This window comes from Tursiops truncatus, chromosome 8, assembly GCF_011762595.2.
Source record: "Tursiops truncatus isolate mTurTru1 chromosome 8, mTurTru1.mat.Y, whole genome shotgun sequence".
Classification (NCBI taxonomy): Eukaryota; Metazoa; Chordata; class Mammalia; order Artiodactyla; family Delphinidae; genus Tursiops; species Tursiops truncatus.
Genome location: NC_047041.1, coordinates 24,124,878 through 24,143,289, shown reverse-complemented (window position 1 = coordinate 24,143,289; position 18,412 = coordinate 24,124,878). Strand labels below are relative to the sequence as shown.

The 18,412-nt window shown below is 36.8% G+C and overlaps 1 protein-coding gene across 1 annotated transcript in view; it reads right to left on the bottom strand.

Moving 5' to 3' along the window:
• Nucleotides 1–12,845: 12,845 nt before the first annotated feature.
• Nucleotides 12,846–18,412, bottom strand: part of C8H11orf65 (chromosome 8 C11orf65 homolog) — a 123,561-nt gene continuing 117,994 nt past the window's right edge. The window contains 3 exon segments of the mRNA XM_019941950.3: nucleotides 12,846–13,796; nucleotides 13,798–13,820; nucleotides 16,154–16,209. Coding sequence (XP_019797509.1) covers nucleotides 13,668–13,796; nucleotides 13,798–13,820; nucleotides 16,154–16,209 — 208 coding nt within the window. The 3' untranslated portion in view covers nucleotides 12,846–13,667.

Sequence of the window (18,412 nt, the reverse complement as noted above, 5' to 3'; positions counted from 1 at the left end):
GAGTGTTCTGTGCGCCAAGCATGGTGCTGGGTATACAGCAATTTACAATGCAGTGTGAACTGAGAAGCCTGCTACACAGGACCAGACCAGTATGGTTCATCTCACTCTAAATAATCTAGTAGTTTTTCTTGATTACCCTGTGACAAAAAGCCAAATGAATGTTCTTTTTTGGGGGTGCCTAGAGAGTGATCTGGTCGACATTTCTAGAGTCTAAAAAATATATACTGGAAATGACAAAGATCCTAATATTCTAAATTTGAAGTTTGCATTCCACATATTTTTGTTTTTTAAAAAATCAGTAACTTCAGTCTTTAGAGTTTCAGGCTTTTTTGTCCAGTTTCTGAAAAAGTGAATTTTGCATAAATACAGTACAAAGTTTTCACAGAGATTAGGTTCAGAATTTGGTGTGTAAGGTGAAAATCTAATGAAAATTATTCCCTGAAAAATCCCTTACTTTGCCCATAATGTACAACATGCATAATTTTTTTAATGTACAACAATATGTAAAAATATATACTTTTACACTAATATACAATGTATGATTCTAAAGCAGTGGTTCTCAGGGTGTAATTTTGCTTCCCCACTCATTTGGCAATGTCTGAAGACATTGTGAGAGCATGAAACATGGACATATAGTGTTGAAGTTTAAGATCAGTACACATTTCCAAACCAGGAGAGAAATGGTCATGATTTGACTTGTAGATCTTGCCTTGCTATAAGTGTGTGTTCATAGCTGGTCTACTGTTAACATGATTTGCTATTTTTTTTAATTTTGGTAAAATACACATAACATAAAATTTACCATCTTGACCATTTTTAAGTGTACAGTTCAGTAGTGATATAAGTACATTCACACTGTAGTACAGCCAATCTCCAGCACTGTTTTCACCTTGCAAAGCTGAAGTTCTGTACCCATTCCACAACTCTCCATTCTCCCCTCCACCCAGCCCTTGGCAACCACTATTCTATTTTCTCTCTCTCTGAATTTGACTGCTGTAGCTTCCTACTATAAGCATTTGTCTTTTTGTGACTGGCTTATTTCACTAACGTAATGTCCTTAATAAGGTTCATCCCAGTTGCTGTATATCAGAATTTCCTTCTTTTTAAAGATGGAATAATATTCCATGGTATGTATAGACCACATTTTTGTTTATCCATTTATCTGTTTGTAAACACTTGGGTTGCTTTCCCCTTTTAGCTATTATGAATAATGCTGCTATTGAGCATGGGTGAACAGATATGTCTTCAGGAATCTGTTTTTAATTCTTTTGGGTATGTACCCAGAAGTGGAATCACTGGATCATACGGTAATTCTATTTTGATTTTTTTTTTTTTTTTTTTTTTTTTTTTTTTTTTTTTTTGCAGTATGCGGGCCTCTCACTGTTGTGGCCTCTCCCATTGTGGAGCACAGGCTCCGGACGCGCAGGCTCAGCGGCCATGGCTCACAGGCCTAGCCGCTCCACGGCATGTGGGATCTTCCCAGACCGGGGCACGAACCCATGTCCCCTGCATCGGCAGGTGGACTCTCAACCACTGCGCCACCAGGGAAGCCCCTATTTTGAATTTTTTGACGGAAACACCATGCTGTTTTCCATAGTGGCTACAGTGTTTTACATTCCCACAAACAGTGCACAAGGGTTCTGATTTTTCCACATCCTCACTGACACCTGTTATTTTCTGTTTTGTTTTTTAATAGTAGCCATCTTAATGCATGTGGAAGGGTCATCCCTGCAAGAAAAAACATTGTATACTTTATACAAATCCAATGAGTGGTATTGCAAGAAATAACGAGTTTTACGGGGGAAATATGTCCTTCAGTTAACAATTTTGAAAACCTTGTTCCGCCTTACTTAATGTTAGGTTATTTGAAAACCACCCCCAAATGTTCCCTAGTATTTAAATATTCACTATAGACTTATAATTCTTTGTAAATACTTAGTATTTCTTATTGCTTAAGCAATTTTTAAAAAATATCCCTGACTGTAAAGAGTTGGAAGAATTTTAAGAGAGAAAATGGTAATCACTCAGCTGGTTGCAGATTTGGTGGGGTTTTTTTTACTTTATTTTTTTGCGGTACGTGGGCCTCTCACTGTTGTGGCCTCTCCCGTTGCAGAGCACAGGCTCCGGATGTCCAGGCTCACGGGCCCAGCCACTCCGCAGCATGTGGGATCTTCCCAGACCGGGGCATGAACCCATGTCCCCTGTATCGGCAGGCGGACTCTCAACCACTGAGCCACCAGGGAAGCCCTACTTTATTTTTTTAATTGAAATATAGTTGATGTATAATATTATGTTGGTTTCAGGTATACTCCATGGTGATTTGACATTTGCATACATTATGAAATCACCTTGATAAGTCTAGTAGCTATCTGTCCTTGTACAAAGTTATTACACTATTATTGACCATATTCCTTGTGCTGTATATTATATTCCCCAGGCTTATTTATTTTATAACTGGAGGTTTGTACCACTTGCTCCCCTTCACCCATTTTGCCCCCTGCACCTTCTCCCCTCTGACAACAACCTCTGTTTGTTCTCTGCATCTGTGTCTGCTTTCATTTTGTTTTGCTTGTCTTGTTTTTTAGAATCCACATGTAAGTGAGATCATACGATATTTGTCTTTCTCTATCTGAATTATTTCACTTAACTATACTTACTTTGCCCTCTAGGTTCATCTATGTCACTGCAAGTGGTAATATTTCATCCTTTTTTTTTAAAGGCTGAGTAATATTCGATTGTATATATATACCACATCGTTTTTATCCATTCATCTATTGACACTTAGGTTGCTTTCATATCTTGGCTATTGTAAATAATGCTGCTATGAACATTGGGGTGCATATATCTTTTTAAAGTAGTGTTTTTGTTTTTGTTTTTTTTGAGGAGGTAAATACCCAGAAGTGAAATTGCTGGGTCATCTGTCAGTTCTATTTTTAATTTTTTGAGAACCCTCCCTATTTTTCATAGTGGCTGCACCAATTTAAAACAGTGCACCAGGGTTCCCTTTTCCTCACGTCCTCATCAACACTTGTTATTTGTTGTCTTTTTAACAATGGCCATTCTGACAGGTGTAAGGTGATATCTTGTTGTGTTTTTGATATGCATTTCCTTGATGATTGGTGATGTTGAGTATCTTTTCATGTGTCTGTTGGCCATCTGTATGTCTTCTTTGGAAAAAATATCTATTCAGGACCTCTACATTTTAATTGGGTTGTTTGGGTTTTTTGACGTTTAGTTGCATATATTTTGGATCTATCCTTTGCAAATGTCTTCTATTCAGTAGACTGCCTTTTCATTTTGTTGATACCTTTCTTCACTGTGCAAAAGCTAGTTTAATGTAATCCCATTAGTTTATTGTTGCTTTGGTTTCCCTTGCCTGAGGAGACAGATCCAAAAAAATAATGCTAACATCAGTGTCAAAGACCATACTGCCTTTGTTTCCTTCTTGGAGTTTTATGACTTCAGTTCTTAATCCAGTTTGAATTTACTTTTGTATATGGTATAGAAAAGTAGTCCAGTTTGATTATTTTGCATGTAGCTGTCCAGTTTTCTCAACACCATTTATTGAAGAGGCTGCCTTTTCCCATTGTGTATTTTTGCATCCTTTGTTGTAGATTAATTGACCATAAGTGTGTGGGTTTATTTCTGATCTCTCTATTCTCTTCCATTGATCAGCCTATTTTTATGCCAGTACCGTACTGTTTTGATTACTATAGCTTTGCAGTATTGTTTGCAGTCAGCAAGCATGATACCTCCAGCTTTGTTCTTCTTTCCCAAAATTGCTTTGGCTATTCTGGATCATCTGTGTTTCCATACAATTTATAGAATTATTTGTTTGGGTTCTGTGAAAAATGCCATTGGTATTTTGATAGGGATTGCATTGAATCTGTAGATTGCCTGTGGTAGTATGGTTATTTTAATAATATCAATTCTCCCAATCTACGAGCACAGTATATCTTTCTATTTGTTTGTGTCATCTCAGTTTCTTTCGTTAATGTCGTATAGTTTTCTGAGTACAGGTCTTTTACCTCCTTGTTTAGATTTTTTTCCTAGATATTTTATTCTTGTTGATGCAATTGTAAATGGAATTGTTTCCTTAATTTTTCTTTCTGAGAGTTTGTTGTTAGTGTATAGCAATGAAACAGATTTTTGCATATTAACCTTGTGTCCTGCAACTTAACTGAATTCCTTTATTAATTCTCATAGGTTTTTGGTGGCATCTTTAGGAATTTTTATGTCTAGTATCATGTCATCTGCAAAAAGTGACAGTTTTACTTTTCCTTTCCAATTTGGATTCCTTTTATTCCTTTTTCTCATGTGATTGCTATGGCTAGGACTTCCAATACTATGTTGAATAAAAATGGTGAGATTGAGCATCCTTGTCTTGTTCCTGATCTTAGAGGGAACACTTTCAGCTTTTCACCATTGAATATTATGTTGGCTGTAGGTTTGTTGTATATGGCCTTTATTATGTTGAAGTATGTTCCCTCTATTCCACTATGTTGAGGGTTTTTATCATAAATGGATGTTGAGCTTTGTCAAAAGTTCTTTTCTGCATCTATTGAGATGATCATGTGATTTTTATCCTTCAATTTTTTAATGTGGTGTATTTCATTGATTTGTGGGTGTTGAATTATCCTTGCATCCCTTGAATAAATCCCACTTCATGGTATATGATCCTTTTAGTGTATGGTTGAATTCCACTTAGTAATATTGTGTTGAGGATTTTTGCATCTGTTTTCGTCCGTAATGCCTGTAATTTTCTTTTTTTGTGTTGTCTGTCTGGTTTTGATATCTGGGTGATGCTGGTCTTACAGAATAAGTTTAGAAGCGTTCCTTCCTCTTCAATTTTTTGGAATAGTTTGAGAAGAACAGGTGTTAACTTTTATTTAAATGTTTGGCAGAATTTACCTGTGAAGTCATCTGGTCCTGGACTTTTGTTTGTTGGGAGGTTTTTTAAAAGTATTGATTCAATTTCATTATTGGTGTTTGGTTTGTTCATATTTTCTATTTCTTCCTGATTCAGTCATGGGAAATTTTACATTTCTAGGAATTTGCCCATTTCTTCTTGGTTGTCCATATTATTGGCATATAATTGTTCATAGTAATCTCTTATGATCCTTTGTATTCCTGTGGTTTTGATTGTAACTTATGATGATTCTGACTAAAGGTTTTATCAATTTTGTTTATCTTTCAAAGAACCACCTCTTAGTTTCATTAATCTTTTCTATTTTTTGTTTTTAGTCTCTATTTCATTTATTTCTGCTCTGATTTTTATGATTTCTCTCCTACTAACTCTGGGTTTTGTTTGTTCTTCTTTTTCTAGTTCTTTTAGGTCTAACTTTAGGTTGTTTATTTGAGATAATTCTTGTTTCCTGAAGTAGGATTGTATTGCTGTAAACTTCCCTCTTAGATCTGCTTTTGCTGTGTCCCATAGATTTTGGATCATTGTGTTTCTATTTTCATTCGTCTTCGGGTAGTTTTTAATTTCCTCTTTGATTTATTTAATGACACATTGGTTGTCCCTACTAAATACTATGTTACTGTTAGTTTCTCCCTTTATGTCTATTATTATTTGCTTTATATATTTAAGTGTTCCTATGTTGGGTGCATCTATATTTACAATTGTTTTATCTTCTTTTTGGATGGATCCCTATATCATTAAGTAATGTCCTTCTTTGTCTCTTGTTACAGTACTTGTTTTAAAATTTTCTGTGATACAAGTATTGCTGTCCTGGTTTTCTTTTAATTTCCATTTGCATGGAATACTTCTTTCCATCCCATCACTTAGTCTGTGTGTGTCTTTAGATCTGAAGTGAATCTCCTGTAGGCAGCATATATGTGGGTCTTGTTTTTCTATCCATTCAGCTACTCTGTGTCTTTTGATTGGAGCATTTAGTACATTTAAAGTAATTAGTGATAGACATGTATTTATTGTCACTTTGTTAATTGTTTTCTGGTTGTTTTCGTGGTTCTTTTTTTGTTTTTTCTTTTGCCCTCTTTCCTTGTGATTTGATGGCTATCTTTAGTTTTATGTTTAGATTCCTTTCTCTTTCTTGTGTGTCTGTTATTGGTTTCTGGTTTGTGGTTACCACGAAGCTCACATATAACATGGTATAAGTTACATAATCATTTTAGTTGATCTCTTAAATTCAAATGCATTCTAACCAGTCTACATTTTTACTCCCCTATCCCAATGTTTAATGTCTTTGACATCGTATTTTACATCTTTTTGTGTTGTGTATTTCTTTATTTATTGTGTGTATAGATGGTTTACTACTTTTGTCTTTTAACCTTTATACTAGTTTTATAAGTGGTTGAACTACTACCTTTACTGTGTGTTTCCCTTTACCAGTGAGATTTTTCTTTTCATAATTTTCCTTTTTATAGCTGTGGACTTTCCTTTTCTGCTTAGAGAAGTCCCTATAACATTTCTTTTTTTGTTTTTTCTGGCCATGCCACGTGGCACACAGTATCTTAGTTTGCCAACCAGAGATCAAACTCATGCCCCCTGCAGTGGAGGCACAGAGCCCTAACCACTGGACTGGCAGGGAATTCCCTATAACATTTCTTATAAAGCCAGTTTAGTGGTGCTGAACCATTTTAGCTTTTGCTTGTCTTTGAAACTCTTTATCTCCCCTTTAAGTCTGAACGATAGCCATGCCAGCTAGAGTATTCTTGGTTGTAAGCTTTTTCCTTTCATCACTTTGAATATATCATGACACTCCCTTCTGGACTACAAAATTGTTGCTGAAAATTCACCTGATAGCCTTATGGAGATTTCTTTGTATGTTACTAATTGCTTTTCTCTTGCTACTTCTAAGATTCTCTTTAATTTTTACGATTTTACTTTTTTTTTTAAAATTTTTTTCTTTTGGCCATGCCGTGCAGCTTGTTGGTTCTCAGTTTCCCAACCAGGGATGGAACCCAGGCCACAGCAGTGAAAGCCCGGGATCCTAACTCTATGCCACCAGGAAACTCCCTTTGCAATTTTAATTATAATGTGTCTTTGTGCGGACATCTTTGGATCATCTCATTTGGAACTCTCTGTGCTTCCTGGACTTGAATGTCTGTTTCTTTCCCCTCGTTAGGAAATTTCTCAGTAATTATTTCTCAAATAAGTTCTCTGCCCCTTTCTCTCTTCTTCTAGGACCACTGTAATGCAAACGTTAGTATGTTGTCTTAGAGGTCTTGTAAACTATCCTCATTTTTTTAAATTCTTTTTTCATTTCTCTGTTCAGCTTGGGAATTTCCACTACCATGTCTTCCAGATTGGTGATCCATTCCTCTGTATTATCTAATCTACTATTGATTCCTTCTAGTATATTTTTTATTTCAGTTATCTTATTCATCAACTCTTTTTGGTTCTTCTTTATATTTTCAAACTGTTCGTTTAAATGGTCATGGTGTTCTCCATTCTTCTCCAGAGTTCATTGAGCACCTTTATGATCTATACCTTGAACTCTTTATCTGGTAGATTCCTTATCTCTACTTTGTTTAGTTCTTTTTCTGATATTTTGTCTTATTCCATTGTTTGGAACATAAATTTCTGTCTTCTCATTTTGCCCAATTCTCTGTGTTTATTTCTATGTACTAGGTAGGTTGGTTACATTTCCCAATCTTCCCAAGCCTTATTTAGGAAACATCCTGTGGGGCTCAGCAGCACACTCCTCTCTGGTTAAGAGGTATATGTTCTAGTGTACCCCCTACGTGGGCTGCCTGTGCGCTTCTGTTGTGACGTGGCTGGCCCCAACCCCACTGGCTGCAAGACCATGTCTTGTACGGCGGCTGTGGGCCCACTGGAAGGTGGGGTAGGCTTCCTATGTGGTTGTGTGACTCAGGGGCATTCGGGATTGGTGCTGTCCCACTGGTGAGAGAGGCCAGGTCTCCACATGGCTGTCTGTATAGTCGAGGCCTCAGGGTTAGTGCCAGCCTGCTGGTGGACAGGGCCAGGTCCCCAGCACTAATAGGCTAGAGGGAGGATTCCAAAATGGCACTGGTGTTACCAGTACTAGATTAAGCTCCCCAAAATGGCTGATGCCTCCATCCCCAGGGGGAGTCCTGATTGCTTCTTGCCTCTCTGGGAGGTTCTCTAAGATCAGTAAGTGGGTCTGACCCAGGCTCCTTTCAAACTACTGCCTCTGCACTGGGACTCAGAGCATGTGAGATGTTGCGTGCACCCTTTAAGAATGGAGTCTGTTTCCTGTAGCCTTCTGGCTCTCCCTAATTTAAGTCCTGTAATTTTCAAAGCCAGACACTCTGGGGGCTCATCTTCTCAGTGCAGAATCCCCAGGCTGGGGAGCCTGATGTGGGGCTTGGACCCCTCACTCCTTGGGGAGTACCTCTGTGATACTGATATTCCTTCCATTCGTGGGTCGCTGACCCTGGGTTGTGGTTCCTGACTATACCATGTCCACCGTTCCTACCTGTCTTACAGCTCCTTCTTTAATGGAAAATCTTTTCTGCTAGTCTTCAGGTCATTCTCACAGATAGTTGCTCTGTAAGTAGTTATCATTTTGGTGTTTTCATGGGAGAAGGTGAGTTCAGAGTCTTCGTACTCCACCATCTTGGCCCTCACATTGTGTTAAATTATTGCAGTGTAAAGCAACATGGACAAGTGGATTTCATAGACATCTCAAACATATTCATGGCATAAAAAGGCCAAGAAACAATGAAAATAATCCTGATGAGTCAATGCCTTCTACTTCTAAGGAAGGCATACCATTGCTGCACAAACTCTTCCTGATATTAGAAGAGCCCGTTTTATGAAGCCAGTATTACCCTGAAGTCAAAAATACAAGAATTACAAGAAGAACAAAACAAAACTGAAGACCAATATCGTTCATGAATAGATGCAAAAGGCCTTACCAATATTAACAAGTCAATTCCACCAATATAAAAGAGATAATACAACATGACCAAATGTATGAAGTGTTGTACAAAGTGAGGGGGTTTCATAGACCAAAGTGAGCAGGAACAAGGAAGTTATACTGGGCATTGTCAGTTGGTTAGAACAGTTACTTCCCTTATATGGAGCAAAGGGAAGTCTTGGAGCCAGGTTAGGTAATTTTTGCTGAGCAGGAAAGTGCTGATTGGTTGACCTAGGCCTACCTCTTCTGGGAGAGCCGAGCACAGAAATTTAAGTTTTGGTTTACTAACATGGGGCTTAGCATAAGCAACTCCATCTTGGGCATAGTCTGGACACTTTAACCTGGGTATCAAGAAATATTGTTGATGTTTTATACAGATGGCCAATAGGTACATGAAAAGGTGCTCAACATCGCTAATTATTAGAGACATGCAAATCAAAACCACAATGAGGTGCCACCTCACATTGGTCAGAATGTCTATTGTTAAAAAATCTACAAATAACAAATGCTGGAGAGGGTGTGGAGAAAAGGGAACCCTCCTACAGTGTTGGTGAGAATGTAAGTTGGTGCAGCCACTGTGGAAAACAGTATGGAGGTTCCTCAGAAAACTAAAAATAGAATTACCACGTGAAATAAAATAGAATTACCAATAGAAATCCCACTCCTGGGCATATATCCAGACAAAACTATAATTCAAAAAGATACATGTACCCCTATGTTCATAGCAGCACTATTCACAAGAGCCAAGACATGGAAACAACCTAAATGTCCATCGACAGATGAATGGACAAAGAAGATGTGGTACATATATACAATGGAATGCTACTCAGCCATAAAAAAAGAACAAAATAATGCCATTTGCAGCAACATGGGTGCAACTAGAGGTTATCATACTAAGTGAACAAAGTCAGAAAGAGAAAGACAAATACCATATGATATCACTTATATGTGGAATCTAAAATATGACACAAATGAACCTATCTATGAAACAAGCAGACTCACAGACATTGAAAACAGACTTTTGGTTACCAAAGGGGAAAGAAAGGTGGGAAGGAGGGATAAATTAGGAATTTGGGATTAACATATACACACTACTATATATAAAATAGACAATCAACAAGGCCCTACTGTATAGTACAGGTAAGTCTACTCAATATTCTGTAATAACCTATATGGGAAAAGAAGCTGAAAAATAATGGATATATGTATAACTGAACCACTTTGATGTAAACCTGAAACTAACACAACATTGTAAATCAACTATATCCCAACATAAAATAAAAATTAAATTAAAAAAGAAAAAATAGTAACTTGGACTCTATTAAAATTAAATACTTTTTCTCCTCAAAAGACATCATAAAAAAATGAAAACACCCACAGATTGGCAAAACAGTATCTGGTAAATGGTTTGTTTTTAGACTATATTAAAAAATCTTTTAACACAATATGAAATAAACAATTTAGAATTGGCAAAAGATTTGAACAGATACTTCACCAAAGAAGATACCAAGTGGCAGATAAGCATGTTAAAGATCTTCAATATCATAAGTCATTTAGGAAATGCAAACTAAAATCACAATGAGATGCTATTCACTATACATCCCCTAGAATTAAAACATTTGACAACACAAAGTGACATAAACCAAGTGGAGCTACTTAAGTTCATTGCTGGTGGAAATGCAAAATGGTACAACCACTTTAGAAAAACAGATTCTTATAAACATTTGCTAAAATGACCATATTATCCAAGGCAATCTACAGATTCAGTGCAATCCCTACTGAATGACCAATGGCATTTTTCACAGTACTGGACCAAAAATTCTTTAAAGTTGTATGAAAACACAAATAGCCAAAATAATCTTGAGAACAGAGCTGGAGGAATCAGACTCCCTGACTTCAGACTATACTACAAATCTACAGTAATCAAAGCAGTATGGTACTGGCACAAAAAAAGAAATGTAGATCAATGGAACATGATAGAAAGCCTGGAAATAAACCCAGGCACATATGGTCAATTCATCTACAACAAAGGAGGCAAGAATATACAGTGGAGAAAAGGCAGTCTCTTCGATAACTGGTGCTGGGAAAACTGGACAGCTACATGTGAAGGAATGAAATTAGAACAGTCTCTAACACCAAATATAAAAATAAACTCAAACTGGATTAAAGACCTAAATGTAAGACCGGATAATATAAAACACCTAGAAGAAAACATAAGCAGAACACTCTTTGCTATAAATTGCAGCAATATTTTTTGGATCCGTCTCCTAGAGTAATGGAAACAAAGCAAAAATAAACAAATGAGACCCAATTAAATTTAAAAGCTTTTGCACAGCAAAGGAAATCCTAACCGAAATGAAAAGACAACCTACAGAGTGGGAGAAGATATTTGCAAACACTGTAACTGACAATTTCCAAACTATATAAACAACTTATACAGCTCAATATAAAAAAAAACCCAATCAAAAAAAATGGGCAGAAGACCTACATAGACATTTCTCCAAAGAAGACATAAGGATGGCCAACAGGCACATGAAAATATGCTCAACATTGCTACTTATTAGAGAAATGCAAATCAAAGTCAAATAGGTATCACTTCACACCAGTCAGAATGGCCGTCATCAAAAAGTCTACAAATAACGAATGCTGAAGAGGGTGTGGAGAAAAGGAAGCCCTCCTACACCATTGGTGGGAATGTAAACTGGTACAGCCACTATGGAGAACAGTATGGAGGTTCCTTAAAAAACTTATTATAGAACTACCATATGACCCAGCAATCCCACTGCTGGGCATATATCTAAAGAAAACCATGGTTTGAAAGGATACTGCACCCCATTGTTCATTGCAGCACTGTTTTCAATAGCCAAGACATGGAAGCAACCTAAATGTCCATCAACAGAGGAATGGATAAAGAAGATGTGATACATATATACAGTGGAATACTAGCCATAAAAAAGACAAAATAATGCCATTTGTGGCAACATGGATGGACCTATCATATTAAGTGAAATAAGTCAGACAGAAATAAATATTATGATATCACTTATATGTGAATTTTAAAATGACACAAATGAAATTATTTCCAAAACAGAAAGAGACTCAGACTTAGAAAACAAATTTATTTATTTACCAAAGGGGAAGGGGGAGGGATAAATTAGGAATTTGGGATTAACAGATACACACTACTACATATAAAATACACAACAGGGATCTACTGTATAGTACAGGGAACTATATTCAACATCTTGTAATAAACTATGGAAAAAGATCTGAAAATATATATATATATATATATATATATATATATATATATATCTGAATCACTTTGATGTACACCTGAAACGTAAAGCAAGTATAGTTCAATAAATAAATAAATAGATATTTAAACATATAGTTATTGTTTACCTCAGCAATTCCACTCTGAGTTATTTCCCAAGAGAAATGAAAATACGTATCCCCATAAAGACTTGTACATGAATGTTCATAGCAGCTTTATCCACAATGATCCCAAGCTGGAAAAAAACAATTGTCCATCAACCTGCTGAATGTTTAAAGAAATTGTGGTATAGCCATGTAATGGAACATTAGCCATTCTAAAAGCAATGAACTACTGAAATATGCAACAAGAATGAATTTCAAAAGCATAATTCTAAAGAAGTAAGACCAAGAAAGACTACATATAGTATCATTCCATTTATGTGACATTTTAGAAAAGGCAGAATTGTAGTGATTGAAAGGAGATCAGTCCCAGGGGAATGGCATGGGATGGGTGGATTGACTGCAAAGATGTACAGTTTGGGGGTGATGGAAATGCATGATACCTTGATTGTGGTGAAAACTGCATAACTATATATATATATATATATTATAAATATATATATAAATATATATATATTTATATAAATTTATATAAATTTATTTATATAAATTTATATATATATATTTATATAAATATATATATATATATTTGTCAAACTGAGTACTTACAATAGGTGAATGTATATGTAAATTATATGAATAAATCTGATTTTTTTTCTTAAATATACATTAGGTCTCTGACTGCTGAATTTTTTATGCTTGGGAGTATAAGCCTCTGGTCTGTTAGGATTGTAGACAGTTACAGTGTGATAAGTGTGATGATGGTTAGTAGTAGAGGGTTTTTATGGGAAGGTACAGTAATTCAGACTTGGAGAGTATGGTAGCCTTTGTTCCTTGACCTAACAGTCATCTCCAGTTTTCTGTTCTTCCCACTGTGGAAGCTAAGAGATAGATTTTTGCTTTTCTGGCTCCTTTAGCTAATGGTGCCCCTGTAACCCAGTTTTGTTCAAAGATGCCTAAGCTGAATGGCACCAGGGATTCTAGTAAGGCTTTTGCATTCTAATAAAAGGAGAACTTGCTACACTGCCCTTTTTCTTTTTTTAATGGAGAAAGGGCTCTGCCTGATAGAAATGCACAAATAAAGAATGCTTCAAATAAAGAAGAAAAACAATCAGACTGAGGGTTTTTTTTGCACCTAAGTATAATATTTTTATTTAAGTATGATTGTTAGAATACTACAGTTTCGCAGAATACCAGGAATAATTTCTACATTTTCCATGGCTACTGTATTCAGTCTGATGTTCTATTTCTGTTTAATCCTCCTTACTTTTAATTGGCCTAGATTCTGTGCCAAGAATATACAAGTCATTCCAGCCAGAATAAACTATCTCTGATGGAATCAGGGCTTGAAGGGTTAAAGCTCAGAAAAGAAATTATAGTTTATAATTATATATTTTTATACTTTTTATATAGTTATAATTATATTCCATAAGTGGAATCAGGCCTTAGTCTAGTAAAAGTTGGTCCTTCATAAATATTGTCAAATGAAGTAACTTCTTGTGTTCCCATTTCCTCTTCCAATATATCTTTATAGTCATATTTTTTTTTCCTGTGCTTGCTCAAACCTGAAACCTAGAGAGGAATGACAAATATTTAGAAAGATGCAAGATATGACAGGATATAGACTTATTCAATATGCTACTGCATTCCAGGTAAGGTCTATTCCACATTCCTTCTCACCACTCTTAGAGCAGATATCTTTATATCCTATTTAACCGAAACCGAAATAAATGTCCCAAATTCTGAGGTCATCCTACTTTTCACTACCATATTTTATTGTCCATCTTTACAAAAGGTTCTGTAGGATCTGGGTTTGGGGTTTGACCTACTACTAGCTAGCTCTGTAATTTTTTTTTTTTTTTTTGCTAGCTCTGTAATTTGAAGCAAGTTATTTAACCTTTGTCTCAATGTCCTCATCTATAAAGGGGGTAGATGGGGATAATAATAGCACATGCCTCAGCATATTTTTGTGAGAACTAAGTGTGATGGTGCATGTAAAGAACTTGGCATTTAGTTAGTACTCCACAATTAACTATTAGCTAACAGTTCTTTATTCACAAATGAAGAGAAGCCATTTCTGTCCCTAGAGCTAAAGTTTCCAAATTCTGGATTTGATTTCCTCATGCTTCTTGAAGAAGTGGCACACATTCCCTCCTCTTTTCAATGCCAGCATCTTCAATATATCACCTTGTACTGCCTTCAGTTATGATGCAGATCTCCATTACTTAAAATAATTTTCACTTGCTCTTATGCTCCTTCCAATTACCATGCTGTATCTTTCCTTCTTTTCACAATAATCTTTTAGCTCAGTAATTTATATTATCTGCTTCCATTTTTGTACTTGTCATTCCTTTCAAGTACAAAATTCCTGCCATTGAGACTCTACTATATTCTACACATTGGGAACTCAGTAGCAAACAAAACAAATAACTTCCTGCCCTCAAGTGACAACAGTTGCCTAAACCTGTTCTCCAGAAGGCCATCAACTGCATTAAACCCCTGAAGTGGAAACCACAGTGTGTTTGAGGACCAGGCTAGATGCCAGTGATGCCAGGTTGTGAGCCAGGGGGAGAGAGTGGGACATGATAAGGGTGGAAAGCTAGACCAGCCTCCAATAAAGATGTTAAAAAAAAAAAAAAAAAGAGCATGGGTTCTAGAGCTACCTAGTCTCAATTCAAATCCTGGCCCTCACAGTAACTGACCTTGAGCAAGTAACTTGGCATCTCTTTGCTTGTCTGTAAAACGTAGGTAATAGAACCTGTCTCGTTGGGTTGTTCTGAAGATCAAATGAATCAATTTTATAAAACACTCTAAGACAGCACTTCCACATGGTAATTGCTAAAGAAGAGTTTGTTAAATAAGTGTTTTGTTTTAATTATGCTGATTTAAATTTGTAGATCACTGTCTGTTGTGTGGGGAATGGACTGGAGGAGTATAAGTTTAGAGACCATTGCAGAAGCCTGCAGAGGGATGATGGCAACTTGGACTGTGGTGGTGGCAATGAGTTGGAAATAAGTGGATAGGTTCAAGCTAATAATAGTTAACATTTATAGAGTATATACTATGTGCCAAGCACTATTCTATGCTCTTTACATATATTATCTCTTATTACCTCACAACAATATATGAGCTAGGTACTATTGTTATTTTCATTTTATAGATGAGGAAACTGACCAAGTAACTGGCCCAAGATCATACAGACAGTAAACAGTAGAGCCCAAAATCAAAACCAGGCAGTTATGAATTAGCACTCCATAATTATAACCTCTTTGTTTTACTGCCAATCACAGATGACAGTGGGACAGAACTCATACACTCAGATTATATGAAAACTATAATTAGGCTTTGGCTATGTTAGAATTATTGGTACTTCTGGAATAGCATTTATTTTGCCAAGTGAAGTTTGCTCATTAAAAATTATTACCGAGGGCTTCCCTGGTGGCGCAGTGGTTGAGAGTCCACCTGCCGATGCAGGGGACAAGGGTTCGTGCCCCGGTCCGGGAGGATCCCGCATGCCGCGGAGCGGCTGGGCCCATGAGCCATGGCCGCTGAGCCTGCGCGTCCGGAGCCCGTGCTCCGCAACGGGAGAGGCCACAGCAGTGAGAGGCCCGCATACCGGAAAAAAAAAAAAAATTACTGAAACATGATATGTAACATTTTAAAAGGAGAATTCATTTTTTAAAAAAAAAACATGTTATCCAACTCTAAATAAAATAGAAAATTTCCTTCTATTCCCAAATAACAATTTTATGTATAAAGGCAAAAATGACTTGGCAAATTTATTTATGTCTATATACTGTGCAGAGTGCTGAAGTGTTTGTTAGGTGCTTAGAAATGTGTACATGTCTGGAAAGTATTGTTTTTGTTTATAAGAATTTCCCATTATTGCTAAAAAAAACACCTACTTTTGAAGTTAGCTGAAGAGTTGCTTGTAGCAATTTCCTTCCAGTTGGCAATGTACCTAAGCACATTACATAGACATTCATTAAATTAAATTGATTTATTAGTAAGTAATAAATTGATTCATTAGTACATACTTAGACTACTTCTAAAATTCTACTTTATCTATGAAATCTTAGATTAATGGTGACAAATTCACTAGTCCAAATGTTTAATTTCATTTTTTTTTTTTTTTTTTTTCAGTATGAGGGCCTCTCACTGTTGTGGCCTTTCCCATTGCGAAGCACAGGCTCTGGACGCGCAGGCTCAGCGGCCATGGCTCACGGGCCCAGCCGCTCCGCGGCACGTGGGTGGGATCTTCCTGGACCGGGGCACAAACCCATGTCCCCTGCATCGCCAAGCCCAAATGTTTAATTTCTTGACTTTCCCACCTCCAAGTAGCTCTCATGCACCTAAGGCAACCCATAGGACAAGGAGTTGGAGGAGTTATGAAAATGGTGCCTACCATCTACCATGTTGGTGCCCTTTGGCCTCCCACCAGCACATGTCTCCTCATTTTATCCCGTTCCATTCCTGCTAGATCATATCCTCAACTGAGTGACAACTAAGATGTTAGTTAACTTCTAAATTAAAAGTACGAATGGAAAACTCTGAGAGGAAAAAAGTCATGGGAAAACTACAGCAACAAAACCTTCTCCTTGGTTCTGGATTGCCAGACCTACTGTCTCTGACGTATACATTTAAATCATTTGGTTTATGATCTTATTAGAGAAATGGTGCTGTCTTTGCTGTGTCCAGTAAACATGAGATCATATTCAAGCAGGGTACATGCAGTTGCCATTTCAGTTCCCTAAACAGAGACTGAAATAGGGAGACAGATGTAGCCCGAGAAGAGGTAGATAGGGAAGGACAAGTATGATGAACTAAGAAGATGAGAGAAAGCTCCGAGGCCCAGGTTTCCTGTGACTTATTGCATCATATTTTGGTCTCTGTATCCCCCTTTCCCAAGCCTCCTTTCTTACAACTGTACCCAAGAAATCAGGTAAGGAGTTGATCACAGCAGGTGCTAAAATGAAGCTGGCTGAGAAAGGAAGAGGAGGATTAAAATTGTCATGTAATTCAGAAAACACTGATTTTCATTTGAATTATTTTACTTTTGTTAACTTTATATTCCTGAATTTTTTTGTTATGAGAAGGTATATATTATGCAATGGTGTTTAATTGTAATAAAATACTGTGTCTAAGTCAGCTCGTTCTTGTTACTGCTACCTCTTGTTACTCCAAGAACTTTATTCTGTGGCCTTAAATGAGATAGTGCTGGGTCACTGTTAAGTGAAAAGATGCAAGATAATAGCAGGTGGTTTAAACCCTTTCCAGGACCTCTTAGTTGACAGTTCAATCTGGCTTAACCTTAAATTTAGGCAGACTTTGTGCTTTCAGTGGTTGCTCAGGAGCACTATGAATAGTGGGTGTCAATAATTCTGCTTCCTTAGATTCATATACTGAAAGATTTTCATTCCACCTTCAAGTTACCAAGATAAAGGACCTTTGATCAATTGTATGCTAAACCCTGACAGTCTGGGGCAAAAACTTATGCCATATTTAAGGTTGATCACTGACCCTGCTTTACCTGAGATCAGGATATGAATTTATTCAATTGTTAAAAAAGAACTTCTCATCAGGAACATGACAGCAGTAGCCAGTGAGAAATCAAAGCTTTACAAATAGAAGCAACAATCTGATTATAGCCTTATCATGCTGTTTATATAATAGAGCTGATCTAAGAAATTTTTGAAATTTTTTTTTAGATACTAGCAAAGTAAAGTATATGTGGACTCTACCGTGGATCCCTCAGGAGTGTAAATTTAATACCTTAATGGCCTGGGGAAAGTCCCTAGCCAGAGTGGCAACATAACTACCTGTCTTAGAAATCAAAGGGGCAGCTTCAGACATAGAAACTAACCACTGAGAGCTCTCACCAACAGGGTTAATAGAACGTCAGGAAATTATTTAAGATACCCCAGCTGCTGATGACTTAATGGGTTATGTTAAATTTCACATGCAGTTTGAAAAATGTGAAGATCCTAGAAGAGGAACATCCATCTCGCTAGAGAATACACCCCTGAAAATGCATCAGGCTGAATGCCAGCAGTAGGCAGAGTAGCCACTATGTGGCATTGTAGGTGACTCAGTAACAGCAATGCAGGCATTGCTTTATGTTCTAAGCACCTACAGCAATGTATCTCTGGATACTACAGAATTTG